Here is a 21139-nt window from a genome sequence, read left to right on the forward strand (position 1 = left end):
TGACTGTGCTATTACATGTACAGCGACTAGGGAGGAGCGGCTCAGATGATCCTTAGATCGCTCCCTGAAGTCAGCAGCGGTACACAAAGCAACAGACAGCAGGCCACCATCAACATGATTGTTGCGTTTCAACATGTCGAAAGGCCAACTTCCCTCCTTGTTTCACACTAAAGGTCACCCTTGGATGGGAGTACTGTTCATTCTGTGGAATTGGTTTGTATTCATCTAAAATCTTTCCACCTCTGTAAGAATTACAGAAGGCTTTAAGTCCCTTTTACATGGAATCGTCCTGTGTAGTAGAAGGCAACGATCAGCCGACATGAACGATGTCGGCTGATTATTGTAGTAGTTTGTCTTTCAACATGTTGAAAGACAAACGACTCATATAGCAGCAATCTGCTGCTGTCGCCCGTGGCAGCAGACTGTTGCTATATTCTATTGACTACCTGGACGATCTAGTGATCACCCGGGCAGTGTCCCCCCCCGGCTCTTACCTGCTCGCTGCCACCACGTGTAGTAGTGGCGGTAGCGAGCAGAGAGCAAACGAGCGCTGACAGTGCCCGTTTGCTCCTCAGTTCCTCCTTCCTCCAGAGTAGCCCTGTTGAATTTGATATTCCAACCATGTCAATGTCTTTTCCTCTCCCTCCCGCTCTCTCGATCTCTGTTCTTTTCTTCCCTCTTATATACGCACAGAAAAAAAGGGTTGGTGGGGCTAAATCAGTGTGGATGCATTTCCCACCCAGCTGAAATAGAAAGGGAAAGTGACATCACAGGAAGTAAAGAAAACACACAGTGGTCATGTGACTGAGCCTGAGAACACAAGTGCTTCAAATAAACATTGAAAGTGTATATAGAACATACAACACCCACAGAAGACAATGCTGCCTTTGATTTCCTCTCCAGGTGCTTGGAAAAGCTGCATTCAGCTTTTCCGGGCACCCGGCCGAGCATAGTGAACCCCTTCGCTTCACCAATACTGTAGATTCATCTCATGTCAGCTAAAGACCTCCCCTATGAAAAGAAATTGATAAAATAGAGCTGGTATAATAATGGTGAAAGGTTTAAAGACTAAAACATATCAGGAAAGACTTAATGATCTAAATCTGCATAGTCTGGAGGAAAGAAGGAAGAGCGGGGACAATAAAAAACTTTTAAATTATTAACAGACTAAATAGGGTTAAAGAAGCAGTTCACTTTTTTTTTTTCGCCCCCCCCCCCGGGTAGCCGCTGTCATGTATACTTGCAGAAGCTGATCGGTGTCCCGTTCCCGTCGGTCAGTTCCCGTCCCGCGGTGCTGTTCAAATCGTGCGCGCTCACGTCCGCCGGCTGCTGCGAGCCCTCTTCTCTCACCAGTGATTATACGCCGGAAGTCACTCGCTTCCATGCATTCGCTATGGAAGCGCGTGACTTCCGGCGTTCAAATTACAAGGGAGAGAAGAGGAGTCACAGCGCCCGATTTGAACGGCACCGCGGGACGGGAACTGACCGACTGGAACGGGACACCGATCATCTTCTGTAAGTATACATGACAGCGGCTACCCGGGGGGGGGGGGGCGAAAAAAAAAAAAGTGAACTGCTTCTTTAAGGTGGAGGACTGTTTCAATTAGAAAAATGATAAAAATTCGAGAACAAAGAAGTATAATCTGAGGTTAAATTACTGTAAATGACAGTGAATATTGCACTGGTATTCTGAGATGTAAATTACTGACACTAAGGACCCTATTACACAGCCCGATCTTCACAGCAAAAGAGCACCAACCTGTCAGATGAGCACTTGCTGCCCACAGAAGATAGCAGCGACCTACTGCTGCCTCTATTGCACAGAGCGGACAGTAGCAGATATGGACAATTATAGCTTTGTGTAATAGGTCCTTTTACACACACAGATATCTGACAGATTTCTGAAGCCAAAGCAAGGAACAGACTATTAACAGAGAACAGGTCATGAAGGGAAGACTGGGATCTTTCCTCTTTTCAAATCCATTTCTGGCTTCGGCCTAATAAATTGGTCAGTTATGTGTGTATAAAAGGACCCTAACCTGGGTGTGGTGTACAAATCATTCACATAGTCCAAGTAATTAAAGGGGTTATCCAGTGCTACAAAAACATGGCCACTTTCTTTCAGAGACAACACGACTCTTGTCTCCAGTTCAGCTGCGGTTTGCAATTAAGCTCCATTCAGTTCAATGGAACTGAGCAGCAAAACCCCGCCCAAGCTGGAGACAAGGGTGGGAATGTCTCTGGAAGAAAGTGGCCATGTTTTTGTAGCGCTGGATAACCCCTTTAAAGGGATCTACACTGATCCCTATTAGCATTCATGCAGCAGCTTATAAGTTATCCATGGGCACTAAAGTGTTTATATATATATAAAGCTTTTTAAAAAGAAAATCCCTGGGTGTTTGAACTTTTACCATTTGCAAATGTATTGTTTTTGTAATCCCGGTGTTGGTTACTGGATTTGAATACCGGTGGCTAAGGAACCCTAGAGAGTCCTAGGTTGTATCCATATTTTCCAGGACTCCCTAGGGCTGCATCCAACGTCTTTAGCCACCGGTATTCAAATGCTAAGCTATTGGACTCAAGCATGCTTATGTTGCGCTTCTCTCTAACTGGTACATTAAAAAGAGATGGATTTAGAATCTGTGTAAAGTATGTGCAACCCAAGTTTGCTACTGAGTGAGTTAGAAATGTCAATTTGTGTCCATATCTGGCAGATTTGTTGCAGAAAGTAATGCAAATGTCTGCAATGGGTCTCATTATGTTAGTATTCACCCAGGGAGGTAATCCATTATAATGGTAAAATTGTACAGAACTGAGTACATTCCTGATATAATGGATGCCCTGACACATCCAGCTCGGCTTTGCCTCCTGAACATAAATAGGGGCCTTTCAATAGGGGAATTTCCTGGCAGGCGATACAATGTGTAATGTGGACGTACTCTCGCTGTCATTCCTAATGTGTGCAAACCGGTGTTAAATTAATTCCTACTTGAATAAATTGCTATCAGGTCTTCAGTCATTATTTTTGGTTAATTTGTAGGTGTAGTGTCGTTGTTGGCTGTTCATCCATCTTCTGTCGGAAAACAGCTATTGCCCAAAACATTTGGACAGTCCAATGTTAATATTTCTCAACAAGTGGTAAGCAAACTTTCTTTTAGTGTGACTTTTATGGTGTCTTAATAGCAATAAACATAACACATTTGTTACTCCTATACTGTTTTATACTTGTTCACACTGTTCATGGTAACATTAGCTGGTTATTTGCTTAAACATAGAATATTAAGAAATGTACTCTTAATAATATTGAATGGTTTGGTTTTAGATTTTTTGCTATATAGTATAACATAGTAGTCCGTGCTGTTGTGTCCACAAAAAAGAAACATTGCTTTACATTTAAAACATACAATGTATTGCCATGAGAATGCTTTATGGTATATAACAGCATCCGTTCAATGAATGTTTTATCCTTTTCAGGAGTATAAAATTGTGTATATTGCATAACACACACTGTGAACTATCCTAAGACTGCCTGTGCATGGTGCTGCTGAACTGAGATAACCACTGTGGTAGCAGAACTGTGAGAGCAAGCATCTTATTCTTTTCCAGGTTGTCGCGCGAAAATCTTTTTCTTTTAAATCAACTAGTGTCAAAAAGTTATATAGAGTTGTAGTTTACTTCTATTAAAAAATCTCAAGTCTTCCAATACTTATCAGGTGCTGTATGTCCTGCAGGAAACTTTTATTTTCAGTCTGACACAGTGCTCTCTGCTGACATCTCTGGCCGAGACAGGAACTGTCCAGAGCAGGAGTAGGTTTTCTATGGGCATTCATATAAAACCAAGACAGAGTTCCTGTCTCGGCCAGAGATGTCAACAGAGAGCACTGTGTCAGACTGAAACTAAAACAATATTACTTGCAGGACATATAGCAGCTAATAAGTATGGAAGACTTGGCAATTTTTAATAGAAGTAAATTACAAATCTAACTTTCTGATATCAGTTGATTTGAAAGTTAAAGATTTCGCTGGACAACCCCTTTAACACAGTTCAACTGCAGCATGTGTTCGCGCTTTTGGTCTCCTTCACAAAAGCATATATTGCATCTTTATTACATCCATGTTTTGTAGACCATAATGTGGAGCTAATGTTAATCTATGGGGGTATTGGCATGGCTATGCAAAATATAGATGTTTCAAAGTGAATCTCTCAGCTGCAATTCATGTTCCATGAAGTCAAGGACACACAACATACCTTTCAAAATGTTCAGCTGTTCTTAAAAAATGTAGACAAATGCTTTTATTCAGAGAGGCTTTCCCAAGCTTCTGATCTTCTGCCTTTCTCCCATCCCTGACCCTGCCTGGGGCTATTTTGCAGCGGTCAGTCAAGCAGGATCAGGTATGGGAGGGGTCTTTCCACCAGAGAATTAAAGTATTTTTCTATGTTTTGGAAGCTCAGACTGATATATAAAAGTTACATTGTGTCACATTGACCTTAATGATGCAGTTGCATTCTAATGAAAAATGCTCAATAAAGTTCTCAAATAAGAATACAATAAAGATGCATGCAGGTGTAGTCCCTTTTTATGTATTTAGCAAGTTTTTCCCTAAGTGAAATTCAATGTCCTGCTTAAATTCCCATACACAGTTTTAAGTTTCAAATCCCTTATGGACAAGTATCCATACGCCTGTGTAAAACAGGCTTAAAAGGTGAGACTAATCAGACTTGGAGCAAGATTTTCCAATTTTATCTATCAAGCTGCAGGGATATAGAAACACTGTAAAGTATACCTGTCACTGTGGTGACTTTGAAAACTTTGCATGCTGACTCTGGAGCTTTAGGGTTTGTTTTGGAAACATCCCATGCATTGGCAACTTCCGTGCACAAGCCCTGTTAAGTTACAGTAGGATTTGTGCACGGGACTCAATGTCACATGGGTTGTTTCCACAGAAACCCACACTACCGGCATGTGTGTCATCTGCACATGGATATTTTTGAAGTCTCCACAGTTACAAGTACTCCAAGTTGCATGCAACTTTTCTCCCCTGTGGACTGCGAGTGGTGCTTCATAGTTTAAGGCTGGGTTCACACTACGTATATTTCAGTCAGTATTGTGGTCCTCATATTGCAACCAAAACCAGGAGTGGATTGAATACACAGGATCTGTTCACATAATGTTGTAATTGAGTGGATGGCCGCCATTTAATGGCAAATATTTGCTGTTATTTTAAAACAATGGCTGTTGTATTGAAATAATGGCAGTTATTTACTGTTATATGGCGGCCATCCACTCAATTTCAACATTGTGTGAACAGATCCTTTCTGTGTTTTTAATCCACTCCTGGTTTTGGTTGCAATATGAGGACCACAATACTGACTGAAATATACGTAGTGTGAACCCAGCCTTAATGGAAAAGTCTGTGTGTAGCTTCAGCCTTAACCTGGTTTTGTGCAGCTAACACTGAACGAGGTCACCTGGACTTAAAGCAGATAATAAAAAAAAAAAAAAAATCCTCTCTCAGCATCTAATAGGGTCATGGTAAGTAGTGCATTTATCCAGTTAAGGAGGGGAACGAAGGGATAGCTAGCTTAAAATAACTCCTGATATTATCTGCAGTTCCACATTAACCTTGCTCTTCATTAATCTGTAATTTTTATCATGGGGAACTTGAAGCCTTGTTTGCAGCAATGTTATGTTAATCTGTACATACATTCTGCTCTTTCTGTGATGTTTGACACCCCTTGTATTATCATACTCTTTGAGTTAAGCAGTGGGAGTGCATAGCACTAGGCACAAAGAGCTTCTCTAGAAGTCAGTTGTTTCCTCAGAAAATTGCAAAGTCAAGTTACATATAATTTCTTTCAAATCCCCTGGTGTCAGAAATTTATACAGACTTGTCAATTACTTCTATTTAGAAGAAAAAAAAAGCTTTTCAGTACTTATCAGCTGATGTATGCCCTGCAAGAAGTGGTGTTTTCTTTCCAGTCTGAGACTGCTCTCCGCTGCCACCTCTGTCCGTGATAGGAACTGTCCAGAGCAGGGAAGGTTTCTATGGAGATTTACTACTACTCCGGACAGACCAATTCTGTCATGGACAGAGGGGACAGCAGAAAGCTGTCAGACTGCAAAGAATACAGCACTTCCTGCAGGACATACAACAGCTGATAAGTACTGGAAGATTTAAGATCTTTAAATAGAAGTAATTTTCAAATCTATATAACTGTCTGAAACCAGTTTATTTATTTTTTTTTCAACAGAGTAAAAAGTTGTATGTAAGACTGGATAACAGCTGTCATACATTCAAGTTCTTTGACATCTATGTTTCATGACTGCATCATCTGTATGTTCTGCACTATATCTGCATCTGTGTGTGGGCTTGGTTCATGGCATATCCAAATGTGCATACAGTACTAGAGCACATGGATAAAGTGGTCCAATGACCACATCAATGTAATGGCAATGGGCCAGGACCACAGTGCATCTGTCAGCTGCAATTTACATTTCAAACTGCTGACATTGTTAGATAGCTGCTAGGGTAAGGAGACACATGGTACCTTTCATATATCCCTCTTTGTTTGAAGTGAATGTACCACCTTGGAAGTCAATTTATTTTTCGTGACCCTGTCGGCGCCGTCATGGTGATCCCATTGGTGCAGTCCATTTTTCCAAACGCCGCCCAGTTCCCACTCTTTGTGCTGTTTGCTCCTTGTGCACAGGACTGCTCTATGTGCTGGAGGCGGGCTCAGCAACCCCCAGTGTAATGATATCCCCTCCCCTCAGTGACGCAGACCTGCTTGATTGTAATGGCGGCGTGTCACCCAGGAGAGGGGATATCATTACACTGGTAGATGCTGGGCCCACCTCCAGTGCATAGAGCTGCCTGATGCACAAGGAGGAAATGGTGCTGAGCTGGGAACTGGGTGGCGCTTTGAAAGATCGACCACACCACTGGGATCACCACATTGGCGCAGACAGTTATGAGAACATTTTTTTTACTGGTATTTTCACTTTTAAAGGGGTTATCCAGTGCAACAAAAACATGGCCACTTTCTTTCACAGACAACACGACTCTTGTCTCCAGTTCAGATGTGGTTTGCAATTAAGCTTCATTCACTTTAATGGAACTGAGCAGCAAGACCTCACCCAAGCTGGAGATGAGTGGGGCTGTCTCTGGAAGAAAGTGGCCATGTTTTTGTAGCCCTGGAGAACCCCTTTAATGTAGAAAAGTGTCAGAAGTTGTCTCAAACTCCTGAAGTGCTGAGGGCTTTAGTGCCATCTCCCTCCCATCCTTATCTCTCTATATTCTTGACAGTCAGCTGGAGTCCCAAGCAGGGTCAGGGATAGGAGGAGGAACATTTGTGAGGAGGCTCACAAAAGTTTTATAAGTAATAAAAAGTACTAACTCTTGCCTAAATAATGCTGATTAGTGTGATAACAGGGTAAGAGTATTACAGTATATCCTCTAAGAAAGAGGTTGCTGTACGCCCTGGGTAAAAGGTTATGAAATAGGTCAGTGATGGATAGCTTAATGTGCTACAAAGATCTAAAAACATACAAAAATAAGATGGTAATGTAATAACTACTAACAGTCTTTATTTAGTTTTAGGTTTTAGTTTAGTTATAGTTTTTCATCTGCGTTTTCTGTCGTGCAGAGGTAGAATGAACTTGTATAGATGAATACACCCCCACACTTTGCGTTTGGTTTATAAATTCTGACCAGAATACTGTGCTGTGAAAATGATCTTTCACTTAGTAGTTACGTTTTAAGGCAAAAAAAAACAACCTTGGGGCCTGTTCACACTGAGTAAAAGAGGTGGAATTCTGCGGTGGAGCTTCCAGCTGCCTCAGTGTCATACAGTGTCTCTCTGAGATGGCTCGCACGCCTCCGCTCAAAGAATTTACATGTCAATTCTTTGAGAGGAAAGCTGCTAGAGCCATTTCATAGAGACTCTGAGGCAGGCTGGATTCCGCCTGTTTTGCTCAGTGGGAACATTATACCCTTAGAGTGTATACCACAGGTTTTCGTAAATGTCAGATAAGTTGGGTCTCACTTTAGGCCATTACCTGACAAGGATTAATTAAAATTTTTACCATTTACACCAAAAAAAAGATCCACAAGGGATCAAAAAAGTGCAGGACAATCACAAATAAATATAATTGTATTCTTTATTTAGGTAATTTTAATTTAAAGTACATACAAAAATGAATGAAAAAGATGAAGAGGTTGAGGGAATGAAACAGAACCAAATACATAAATTGGTGAGGGGACATAGAAAAATGTTTTTATGAGATCATTTATTGCACATGCATGGAAGTTAATAAAGACTAAAATAACTGTGGCAATACAGGCACCCTCCACTGGGTAATGAATAATGTAAGCAGTAGTGATTAGCAGCGAAAGATAAAGTATACAAGGTAAAAAACCTATTTAAAGCTGCAGTTGCTGAATGAGCAACACACTCAGGTGAAATCATCAAAAAAATATATATACAAATACAAACTAGGAGGATGCGTGTATTGCAACAAGTCCCACACACCTACTCACCCTACGCACGTTTCGCGTGGCTCGCTTTGTCAAGGGATATTTGTCATATCCCTTGAAAAAGCGAGCCACGCGAAACGTGCGTAGGGTGCGTAGGTGTGTGGGACTTGTTGCAATACACGCATCCTCCTAGTTTGTATTTGTATATATATTTTTTTGATGATTTCACCTGAGTGTGTTGCTCATTCAGCAACTGCAGCTTTAAATAGGTTTTTTACCTTGTATACTTTATCTTTCGCTGCTAATCACTACTGCTTACATTATTCATTACCCAGTGGAGGGTGCCTGTATTGCCACAGTTATTTTAGTCTTTATTAACTTCCATGCATGTGCAATATATGATCTCATAAAAACATTTTTCTATGTCCCCTCACCAGTTTATGTATTTGGTTCTGTTTCATTCCCTCAACCTCTTTTCATCTTTTTCATTCATTTTTGTATGTATTTTAAATTAAAATTACCTAAATAAAGAATACAATTATATTTATTTGTGATTGTCCTGCACTTTTTTGATCCCTTGTGGATCTTTTTTTTGGTGTAATATATATTTCTATGTGCGTTCAGGACTGAACTATTTGGGCATTCTTTTGTTTGGATATAACATTTTTACCATATAGCAAACCCAAACTGACTGCCGCATCAAGGGGTTAAAGCAGACCTCTGCACACACGTCTGTGGCTCAAGGTTCAAGGGGGTCCGGAGACTCTGGATTGTTGTATACAGTAAAGGGGTATTGTTTAAATTTTAGATTTGCCACTTCTGCAGATTGGACTGAGTAGTTTGCCGCTCAGTGACCTGTAAAGAGCTTGTAATTCAACACTTTGCTTCCATGAACTTGGTGTTATGTGGAGTGTTAAAGGTTTATCCAGTCAGAGCTTGCCTAGAGTGAGGCGACTTCATGCTATCTTTTAAGCTATATGTTAGATGAGCCATAAATATTTCGAGATTTAGATGTGGATGAGCCCCAGTCTACCTTGCTTATCTGACATGTAACTACATTTTCAATGCTTTTTCTTTCAATCACAGGTGATCACCACACCACAAAGACAGTCTGCGCCAAATACTATTTTATTAGGAAGTCCACATACTCCCAACACGCACTTTGTTTCACAGAACCAAGTTACAGACTCCTCTCCGTGGTCTGCTGGGTAAGCAAATTGTATACACAAGGTGTTTGTTTCTTGTAGGTGTTTGTACTTCCTGAAAGTGCTAGATTCAATGGCTTTAGAGCCTAATATATTAGGTGAAAAATAAAGTTGTTGTCTTAGTTCCATCTGCCACTTGAAGTTTTATTTGAAGTGTGAGATGTAGCTGGTAGATCATATAAGAGGCTTCCAGGTCTGCTGTGCTGGTAAAAAAAATAAATAAATAAACAGCCCATGCTTACCATCCCATGCTCCCTCGACGCAGCCAGGTAAGCGAGTATGTCCATGATTGGTATCCAGCCATCAATCGCTGGTAAGAGGGGCAGAGGGAGAGCTTTGCCTTAAATAACACTGGATATGTAACTATGAATTTATTGTACTATTTCATATGGCTTCTATTAGCCAAATGGCGGAACATTTTTGTTAAAAACACCACAGATCAACACTTCATCCTTAGTCTTAGAAGTTTTCCGTAATGCGCTGCTATTGAGGTTAGTCATAACTCTTTAAAAATCTGTTTTTATATAGGAAGAGGAATAAAAAAGGAGAGAAAAATGGCAAAGGCTTACGTCACTTTTCAATGAAGGTTTGTGAAAAAGTACAGAAAAAGGGCACAACGTCTTACAATGAGGTGGCTGATGAGCTTGTAGCAGAATTTAGTTCAACTGATAACCACATATCACCAAATGAATCGGTAAGTTGATTCACATTGGTCCTGCCTCGACAGCAACTGAGCAGCTTACATAGTTAATAAGCCCTTACAGAAAAAAATGTATTAGTTTTAAGCAAAGTTAAGTGTAATTAAAGTGAACAGCACCAATCTGTCTACCCAACATAGGTGAACAAACAAATTGGCTGTGCAGTCCTCCAAAATAGTTAAAGATATATTTTAGTCCCCACTGTTTGAGTACAGACATATAAGAAATTGTAATAACAAAGTGGTCCACCACTTTGTTCTTACAATTTCTTATATACCCAACATAGGTGCTACAAAATGATTGCCGAATACTGCAGCCCCTTTAAACATTGTAGTCCTAAAAAAAAACCCATAGTGACCGCTCATATGTGGTGTTATGGCAATTGGGCAGTCACTGCATATGGAGTGAGCTGAACACTTCCCTGCTGCTGGTATCGACCTTCAATCGAGACAGTTTTAACACTTTAAATGCTACGATTAATACCGCTCATGACTGGTGCTGCAACTGTCAGGGTCCTGAATAGCATACATGTAATGCAATTATGGGGTTCTGATTGGTTATAAGGGCAACCAGAGGCCTCTGTTGCTGCCAAGCAGACTTCTAAGAAGGGGAATTTATAAAGTATGGCAGTCTTAATGCCCTGCCTCAATGCCTCACTCCGGATTTACTAAGTGGCACATGCCACACCCCTGCCCACACATCAGGGTAGCAGAGCGTACATTCAGGAAGAGGTGCAGATTTTTTTGCTCCTTTTTCCGAGTGTATACCGTGTGCATGTTTAATAAATTTCCCCCCATGAGCCTTCCTTAGGCTACATTCACACGTCCGTAAACTTGTGAATGTTACGGATGGGGAAGGAATGTAATGGATTCATTCCCCTGCTGCGGCAATTCAAAGAGTTTTCTGCTGCCAGCATGATGTTGACACATCATGCCGGACGGGGAACAAATCCATTACATTCTTTCCCGTCTGTAAGGGTGAATTCCCCCTTAGGCTTTATTAGCAGAGTGCCAAGATCACAGATCAGTGCAATAATGCAAATCACCCCTTTCCTCATTTAAGTAAAATGTAAACAAAAAAAACCCTCTAAATCTGTTTAGTTTCGCTTGGTGAATGGCGTAATTAAAACTAATTCAATGCCAGATTTTTGGTCACATGTCAAAAAATTTAGTAAAAATTTATTCCCTTTTATTTTTTAAATTGGTAACCATAAAAACGAAATGAATTAGGCACTGTTGTAATAACTGTGATCAATGATTTGATCACATGCAAGACCTAGCAGTCTGTGTGTATATACGATCTTGTGTTTTTTTTTTTTGTTGTTTTTTTGTTTTTTTATGTTACACTTTAACCAATCCCTCAGGCCAAAGCCCCCTTAGGGACCTAACTAAAGCTCAACTTTTATTAGATATTCTTAAATATGTCCATAGACTAAACCAAAACTCCCTGGACTCATATGGTAAGTGTTCCTGCCTAATGATACACCAGTTATTGTCACTGGTAGTAAGAGAATGTAAACATGAGTACAGGGAGTTTGTGTTTTTCACTTTTCTTTTGGTTTATGCACATATTTTATGTTATTGAAGTCAAGTTTTAGTCAGGTCCCTAAGGGGGCTCTGTTTCCCAGCCTTTGGCCTGTGAGATTGGTGACAGTGTAACATAGAAAAAGACACAAGTGCACATACACAGGCTGCTAGGTCTTACTTGTAAGCAAATCATTGATCACAAAGTTATTACACATAATGTGAGTGCCAGTGGTGGGTGACCGAGTACTCCTACAAAAAGAGAACAAAAACATAGTTAAGTCTCTTTATGTTCAGTTACATTGAATTTATTAGAATCCATACACACGGGCTAAATGAAATTCATACTTTTTCTATCCTTTGCTTCTTGTGTTTAGTTTCCCTGTCTCATGTCTAAATATTTTTAAGGTTTGGGGGTTGTTTAAATTTTTGCTCTTTAATGATAAAGTTGTGTATAAATTGACAGGGCACTGTGGTGATGTTAGGGCCAAACGAAATGGCAAATGCCGCGAATCCACGATTGCCCATACATATTTCCCTGCATCTAAACATGGGGGGAGATTTATCAAACATGGTGTAAAGTGAAACTGGCTCAGTTGCCCCTAGCAACCAATCAGATTCCACCTTTCAATTTCCAAAGAGTCTGTGAGGAATGAAAGGTGGAATCTGACTGCTGGTTGCTAGGGGCGACTGAGCCAGTTTGACTTTACACCATGTTTGATAAATCTCCCCCATGTTCCCTCCCTAAACAAACATTCAAGATCTATACCATGCATGGTAAGTGCCGTCTTTTGCTCCATCTTTTTCATGGATACTACCACTGGATCTCTGTACTGTTTCTTCAGACTAAGCACATACAGGTTTATGCAAGTTGTCATTTACCTGGGAAGCTGTGTACATATGTACAGATTTGTGGATTGTGATAGTGTACCTGTATTTTGTATGGTATGTGGGTGTTCAGTATTTAGTAGTGATGATCAGGGCTGTAAAGTCGGAGCTAGTTTTGGCTGGAGTCGGGAAAAATGTTCTCCAGCTTAAAAAAAAATTCTTTCAAAATTTTATACAGTGGTGCCTTGTATTACGAGCATAATTCGTTCCGGGACCATTCTGGTAATCCAAATCCACTCTTAAACCAAAGAAAGAATGAGCAGAACATATGTAGGCACATAAATGCAGCACACTCTGTCCGGGGAGAGCGCTATGAAAAGATTACCTCCACAGTCCTGTCCCCTGATGTAAGCCCCGGCCTGAAGTGGATCTGCTATGATTTGGAAGGTGAGGGACACTTTCTGGGTCAGAATACAGTGCTGTAGACCTCCCAGTGCAAACCATGTCCCTCCCCCACTCACGCTCCCACCCAGTACAGTGAGCTCTTAAACCAAAATCTCTTAAACCAAGTTACTCTTAAACCAAGGTACCACTGTAATTGAATTTTCATATGACTTTTATAAATGTTCCTTGTTGTTTTATCTATCTAAGCAGCTTATTTATTAAAACCAGAAAAACTTTCTCACATTACATTTAGTTAGAAAGGGTGAAGCATTTCCTTCATATATCAGTAATAAAGCACTGGCTCTATTAGATGAGGGGGTCGGGAAAAGCTGGAGGTCACTATTTGGCAGTTTGTTGTGTGGGGGGAGATCTGTGATCTCTTCCTGGATGACTGTATATGAGCAGCAGTGTAATATGAAGGTATCCTGTGTAATATAGAAAAGGAGAAGAAGCCATAAGTAGTGTAGCAGTAACCTGTGTCCTCAATGTGGTGTTTTTTCTTTGGGAGAAATCGTTGCTGTGTGTGTGTGTGTGTGTGTGTGTGTGTGTGTGTGCGTGTGCGTGCACTGTGGCTGCAGCAGGCCGTGTGTGTGTGTGTGCGCTGTGGATGCACCAGACTGCTGGTGTGTGTTTGCTTTGGCTGCAGTAGGTTTTGTGTGCGCGCTATGGCTTTGGCAGGCTGTGTGGGTGCACTATGGCTGCGGCAGGCTGTGTGTGCGCTAGAGAGAGTGGCAGAAATTAAAAAGGTATTCTGGGCAACAGTGAAAGATCCAGCAGGGACACGGGGTGGTGGGATTATAATAAAGTCCTGTTCACCCGTCCCCATGGCCATGCAGCACTTCAAGACTGCCTATGGTCCCCTGCTGAGCTCCCAATCCTGTGATGTCATGGCCACTCAGCCAATCGGTGAGTGAGGCAATTGAGAGCTTCAGTCACTGGCTGAGTGGGTAGTTCTTGAGGGGCCACGATGATTCCGGGTGCTGACAGACGATAAATCTGTGCCATGTCTGACCTCTAAATATTTACCACACACAAAGGAAAACTGCTAAGTGTCAGATACCTGTAATTTAGTATAAACATAGAAGATTGTCAGCAGAAAAATCAATGTAATGCCACCCGTTCCATGCGCACGCTGCACCGATAACGGCCGTTGTTCTCTGGGGCCATGCGAAAAAAAAGCATGTCCTCTAATAACAGGCGCTGTTAGTGGAATCTTTCCTGCACACACGGATGCTGTCCATCTGTGGTTTGTATGGAAATCAATGCTTAATTGATTTGCAGACACACCCTGAATTAGCCATTTGGAAATAAATGTTCCTGCAGCTGTCAGAGCTCTTGACTACCACAGGAACATACAAACTCTGTCCGGTGTTTGGCCAGTATGACAATGGCGGTTTCTAAGCAAAGGACGTTGTTATACGGTGTGTGGACATTGTCTTAGTGTGCCAAGAGTTGTCCAAACTTTTCTAGTCACTGGACTAACCTAAAAAGTGCATTCTGACTCTTCATGCATGTTAAAGGCCAGCTTCTATTTCTTTATTTGTAAACTTTTTTTTTTTCCAGCAAGCGTATGACCAGAAGAACATAAGACGTCGTGTTTATGATGCCTTAAATGTGCTTATGGCTATGAACATTATTTCTAAAGAAAAAAAGGAAATAAAGTGGATTGGTCTACCAACAAACTCTGCTCAGGAATGTCAAAATTTAGAGGTATGTCTTAGTGATTATTTCTCATCTTTATTTAAATTTAAACATCGTACCTTTCCTATACACATCTGTGCTTTCAGAACAAAAGTTGTTTGACAGTTATTCCAAGGCTGTGCTGCAGGGAACTGTGACTGCATGGCTTCTGACAGACATCATCAATTCTGAGGAGAATATACATTACAATAGGCATCAGGGGAGGGTCAGTATCGCTAGCAATATTAAACTGCCAGGACCAGGGTTTGAACAACCTTCCAGCTCCGTTCCTTTTTGAAGTGAATGGAGCTGAATTGGAATAGCACACATAACAGTGGTGCAGTTTTTGCAAGAAAATGGTTGTTTAGACCATGAATATAATAAAGCATTCCACCACTGGGCAAGAAAACCAATAAATGGGGTTTTACTAACCAACCTGTTGCCACTTATGGGTTGCTCTCATGTGGGCCAGTTATTGTTGACTTTCCCCCACCTGCCCCTGCAATATTCTTTTTTAGTTGATGTCTGATGTAGTCATGTATGCTGCCGCAGGCCCAGTCAACTTAATGGCCCAAAGTTAGTCATCAAGTGACTATTTTAATACCAATTCCTGCACATTTATATACCTATATATGCACATAAATATATTTGGCAGAAGACTATCCTATTGAGTCCAGTTAATAAAGTGTGCAAGAAGTGGCTGAAATATGGTGACTACTTCAGGCCCATAGAGTCGATGGGTCCGCTTCAGTGTGCTGTGGTCTACCTCTGCTACGCTTTTTGATGAGATACTTAAAGCTACTCTGTACCCACAATCTGACCTCCCCAAACCACTTGTACCTTCGGATAGCTGCTTTTAATCCAAGATCTGTCCTGGGGTCCATTCGGCAGGTGATGCAGTTATTGTGCTAAAAATTTACTTTTAATCCTACAGCGCTTTGTCTAACGGCCGGGGCTTACATTTGTGTATGCGTTAGGCTGGCACAACCTCTCTGTCCCTCCTCCCCACCCTACTCATGATTAGGAATGCTCCAGGCAGATTGCTTCCTATTCCCCACCTGTGTGTATAATGAACATGGGCTGGATTGTTAACACACCTGTGCAAAGCTCAAACAGCAGTAAATGTTCCTGGAGTATTCCTAATGATGAGGAGGGTGGGGAGGAAGGACAGAGAGGTTGTGCCAGCCTAATGCATATACAAATGTAAGCCCCGGCCATTAGTCCAGCACCTTTTAAGAGACGTTATACATTACACAGTAATGAGTATAGTTTGTAATTTGATGATACCTATAATAATGAGAGAGGTTTGTTTTGTTTTTCAGGTTGAAAGACAAAGACGTCTTGAAAGAATAAAACAAAAACAGTCCCAGCTACAGGAACTTATACTACAGGTAATGTTGGCATGCATAGGTACCTGCTTGTCATTTGTGTATATAACAGATATATATATATATATATATATATATATATATATATATATATATATATATATATATATATATATATATATATTTAAATATATAAAATATATATTGCTAGCTGTTCTACCAAAATGTTGCCATTGTCCATAGAAATTTGTCTGTTTTAAATATGCTGATGGGTTGCCTTATGTATGTGACCCTGAGACCTCTCATTTTTGAGAATAGTGCACTAGATGTATGCAAGGAAACCTGCCCCAGCCATTAAGTGAATACATATGTTACTTTGTGTTTCAGCAAATTGCCTTTAAAAACCTAGTACAAAGAAATCGGCAGACAGAACAGCAAGCAAATAGATCTCCTCCTGTCAATTCAGTCATACATTTACCTTTTATCATAGTGAATACCAGCAAGAAGACTGTGATTGATTGTAGCATTTCTAATGACAAGTAAGTAAAAATTACACAACTCCCTCAGCCACATGTATGTCAGTTGAAGGGAGAGTATACCAGCAAAGTAATCTACAGGTTCTTGAAATCTATGATGTGGTAGATAAATATGGACCTCACAGCTTTTCATATTGCTGGCCTTTGTTGGGTGGTGGTAATGAAGACCTACATTTCCGCTACCATGTAGGGGGCTCTAGGTGGTGTACAGCTTAAAAAAAGACAGAAAAAATAAAACATTCCCATGACAGCTTACAGTTCCTGGTCACCCAATCACTAACTAAAGTTGAGCGCTGCTTGCAGGATGAACACATTGTAAGTAGAAAGAAACTTAGAGGACAGAGAGCTGTCGGAATGGCAGGGGATTGGGATAGGAAAAAAAACATCCCTGGACAACCAAATAAATGCAAAGTAGTGTTAATAAATGTCAGTGTCCTATGGGTTTGGCAGTCAATAAAGGATGTAACAGTAGCGGTTTCTCCTCCTCCTTAGATATCCTCATTAAAATTCAATGCTGGCAGCCTGAGGTGTGACTTGAAGGCACAAACAAAGTCTTAAGATTTTTAGAAGTTTTAATCTACATCCGATCTTGAATTAAGTTATATCCTAGCTAATCTGACTTTCATACAGCTTTTTATTACTTTCTCTTATTTCAGATTTGAGTATCTTTTTAATTTTGACAACACATTTGAAATACACGATGATATAGAAGTACTGAAAAGAATGGGAATGGCATGTGGGTTGGAATCTGGTAGCTGTTCAGCTGAAGATCTTAAAACTGCAAGGAGCTTAGTACCAAAGGCTCTAGAACCTTATGTTACAGGTAAGTATCTTGCAATGATTAACAGTTGTAAAAAAGAAACAGCCAAACATAGGCTGTGCCTTTTTGTCTTATTACACTAGTCGATGCACAGTGTAAAAAAAAAAGTGCCAGTCTCATACATCGGTGCTTTTAAAGACCATATTACAATGCCTGGCTATCTCTGAGCTTGGACTCCTTGATTTTTGGATCATTTATGTTGCCCCATGCTTCCATGATTTATTGGCCATACATCCCCTATTACATGGGGAAATGTGTGGCAGGCAAGATATAATTTTTTTTTTTTTTAAACTAGTTAAAATAATGCTTATGGCCGACAAACAAGTGTTTGCTCATCTGTCAGCTGATCTCAGGACTTAGTGGTATATTCCTATTTTGCCAATAGCCCTCCCATATAATAGGGTCCTCGCATATTAATTTTGATAAGTAAGACCCAATGTTTTTATTTACTGTCTACAGCTGGCAGCATTCTCCACCGTGGAATTCCGCCACTTTTGCTCTGTGTGCACGTAGCCTTAATTCAGTATTGAGGGTTTTTTTTTTTTTTTTGTATTCACATTCTTTCTGTTTTAGAAATGGCTCAGGGATCCATCAGCAGTGTGTATGTGTCGTCTACGTCAGGATCAGTGTCAAATGGCCGAAGGTTTTCTGCCAGGTAAAAGTAACTTTTTAGTACATCTTTGCTTATGGCATACTGCTGACTATATAGTTTTTTAGAAGCAGATATGTATGGCCGGGGAGGGGTTGGACATAGACACAGCCTTCCACTTACCTCCCCGGTTCCAGCGCCGGGTCCCGGATCGTGATGCCCCGTTCTCCCGTCCCGCTTCCTGGTTTGAGCTGTGGCTTGGAATGTGAAGTTTCAAGGTAGCTCAGACCAGGAAGCTTCAGCGGGACGCGAACACTGGGCGGTGTGATCTGGGACGCGGCGCTGAAACTGGGGAGTTAAGTAGACGGCGAAGTCTATATCCAACCCCTCCCCGGCCATACAGTAAAAAGCACCCCAGCCCGGAGTACCCCTTTAAGTAAGATTTAATCCTGTTCAATCCCCACACATAATCTAAGCTTGTTTGTTATAGGTTTCTGTTACATGAATTAGGCAGTTTGTCTGCAGATCATCCTGACTCACACCCTGATGTTGCAGAAAGTCCTTACTTCCTGGTCCACCCTCTCTGCTCCTCTGTCCTCCTTCTCCCTTCTGAGGCCAAAGACACATAATCTGTCACTTCTATTGCCAGGCAAGCTGTAACTTCTCATCTGTAACCCCACCCACAACTGACATTACACCAGTCAGTGAGCACCTGGCCAAGTGGCAGGGAAACAGAACAGTGACAGCCTCTTAAGCAGTATAGTGGAAAGGAAGCACAGAATACAAAGAGAGATGAAACAACTTGAAAAAATAGATATTTTGTTAAAGGGAACCTGTCACCCCCCGTGCCGGGGTGACAGGCTCCCGACCCCCCGTTAGAGACCCCTATACTTACCTCATCCCGCCGGGTCCCGCTTCTGGATTCGGTCGGGTCCCGGAGATCTCAGCCGCTGCAGCCCGGCGCGCGCGCTGACAGATGAGTCCAACGCTCATAGAGAATGACGGAGCGCTGGACTCTCCCGTCATTCTCTATGGGTGTTGGACTCATCTCTCAGCGCGCGCGCCGGGCTGCAGCGGCTGAGATCTCCGGGACCCGACCGAATCCAGAAGCGGGACCCGGCGGGATGAGGTAAGTATAGGGGTCTCTAACGGGGGGTCGGGAACCTGTCACCCCGGTACGGGGGGTGACAGGTTCCCTTTAACAGTGTAAAGCAGAAGCAGAGTGAGCCAGTGATGGGCAGATACAAGATGAGTCGGATACTTGCCAGTTGGCTCTGAGATAAATGTACTTTCCCGGCCAGTGCCATCTTGGATATAGATCGGCTTTTAGAAGAACTTGTAACTTAGGAATGGTGACAGCTAGAAAGATGGGAGATGGCTCAAAATACTCTAGAGGGGCTTGAAAAAATTGCAAAAATTTGTGAAAAATTGCATTTAAAAAAAAAACAAGCTATTTCTCAATATAAGCATACATTTATACTGTAGAAATAAAAAAGAAATTATAAATGTCTCATATACACAAAGTATATAGGATCAGCTCAGGAGGTTACCTAATGTGCCTCTGTCTTTCGCCCCCATGTCTGTTGCTCTCTCCTTGCACTGTGATTGACAGCATGTGAGAAAAGATTTGAATCTTTTACTCCCTGATCACCTCTAAGTTGCTATGATTATTGATGTTTAGGCATTGAGAATAGGCTTCGAAGCCCTAAACAGTGACACCTAGTGGCCAATGTAACATTGAATTTCACACAGAAAAGTATATTTTTTAATTGAGTGAAATGTCAATATGCTAGATATTGATGCCTATGTCAGACTATGCAAAGTTGTTTTTTATGAAAGGTTCTCTTCAAATGATTTGTGTTGGAGAATTTGTCTAGTTATACATTTGTACTAGCTGATGTAGAGGCCAGTTATTTAATGCAGTGCTTCTCAATTGCAGTCCTCCTGGCCCACCAACAGGTCATGTTTTGTAGATATCCCTTATAGAGGACACTTGTGGTATTACCTGATGCACTGAGTATTATATCACTTCTGAAATAGTAAGGAAAACCTTTAAACATGACTTGTTGTTGGGCCTGGAGGACTGGAATTGAGAAGCACTGCTGTAATGTATGAACATGTCTGGTAGAATGTCTCCATTCTAGTTCATAGAATAAACCAGTGAGCAACATGCTTGTTACATCTATTTGTAATGTGTACATTTTGGCAATGTTACAGCTCCTAAAACCTCTTAGGATATGCTCCTAAGGCCAGTTACAGACATGCACTTTTTAGCATTGGTAGTATGTCTGCAGGATGAATGGGTACTTGTGGCGATAACAACAAAATAGGGAATTAAAAGTTTTGTATGTAGAGGGAACTATGTAACAGTCATGTTACTCCTGCAGCATCATCTGCACCCATACTAGCAAGCACTTTCTATTGCTTACTATGTGCATGCACGAGAAAGGGGTGTAGCAGTCTTTGTATGAGAATGAGATTTGTAGCAGAAAGCTGGGCTTTAATAGGAAAAGCTTCCCCCCCCCCCCCCCCCCCCCCACTGGGGCTATGCTTATAATAAAAAATCTGAAATTATGCTTTTAGGTCATTGATAGTCACTTAACTAGTTAAAGGGAACCTGTCACCCCCCGTGCCGGGGTGACAGGCTCCCGACCCCCCGTTAGAGACCCCTATACTTACCTCATCCCACCGGGTCCCGCTTCTGGATTCGGTCGGGTCCCGGAGATCTCAGCCGCTGCAGCCCGGAGCGCGCGCTGACAGATGAGTCCAACGCTCATAGAGAATGACGGAGCGCTGGACTCTCCTGTCATTCTCTATGGGTGTTGGACTCATCTCTCAGCGCGCGCGCCGGGCTGCAGCGGCTGAGATCTCCGGGACCCGACCGAATCCAGAAGCGGGACCCGGCGGGATGAGGTAAGTATAGGGGTCTCTAACGGGGGGTCGGGAGCCTGTCACCCCGGTACGGGGGGTGACAGGTTCCCTTTAAGATTTTTGCAGTCATGTGGGTCTG

The 21139-nt window shown here is 41.7% G+C and overlaps 1 protein-coding gene across 1 annotated transcript in view; it reads left to right on the forward strand.

Moving 5' to 3' along the window:
• TFDP1 (transcription factor Dp-1) overlaps nucleotides 1–21139 on the forward strand; it is a 51206-nt gene that overhangs the window by 28167 nt on the left and 1900 nt on the right. The window contains exons 4-11 of the mRNA XM_069970806.1: nucleotides 3041–3138; nucleotides 9565–9686; nucleotides 10212–10377; nucleotides 14740–14886; nucleotides 16179–16247; nucleotides 16572–16723; nucleotides 17377–17543; nucleotides 18114–18195. Coding sequence (XP_069826907.1) covers nucleotides 3041–3138; nucleotides 9565–9686; nucleotides 10212–10377; nucleotides 14740–14886; nucleotides 16179–16247; nucleotides 16572–16723; nucleotides 17377–17543; nucleotides 18114–18195 — 1003 coding nt within the window. The remainder of the gene's footprint in view (nucleotides 1–3040; nucleotides 3139–9564; nucleotides 9687–10211; nucleotides 10378–14739; nucleotides 14887–16178; nucleotides 16248–16571; nucleotides 16724–17376; nucleotides 17544–18113; nucleotides 18196–21139) is intronic.

Source organism: Dendropsophus ebraccatus, chromosome 5 (assembly GCF_027789765.1).
Source record: "Dendropsophus ebraccatus isolate aDenEbr1 chromosome 5, aDenEbr1.pat, whole genome shotgun sequence".
NCBI lineage: Eukaryota > Metazoa > Chordata > Amphibia > Anura > Hylidae > Dendropsophus > Dendropsophus ebraccatus.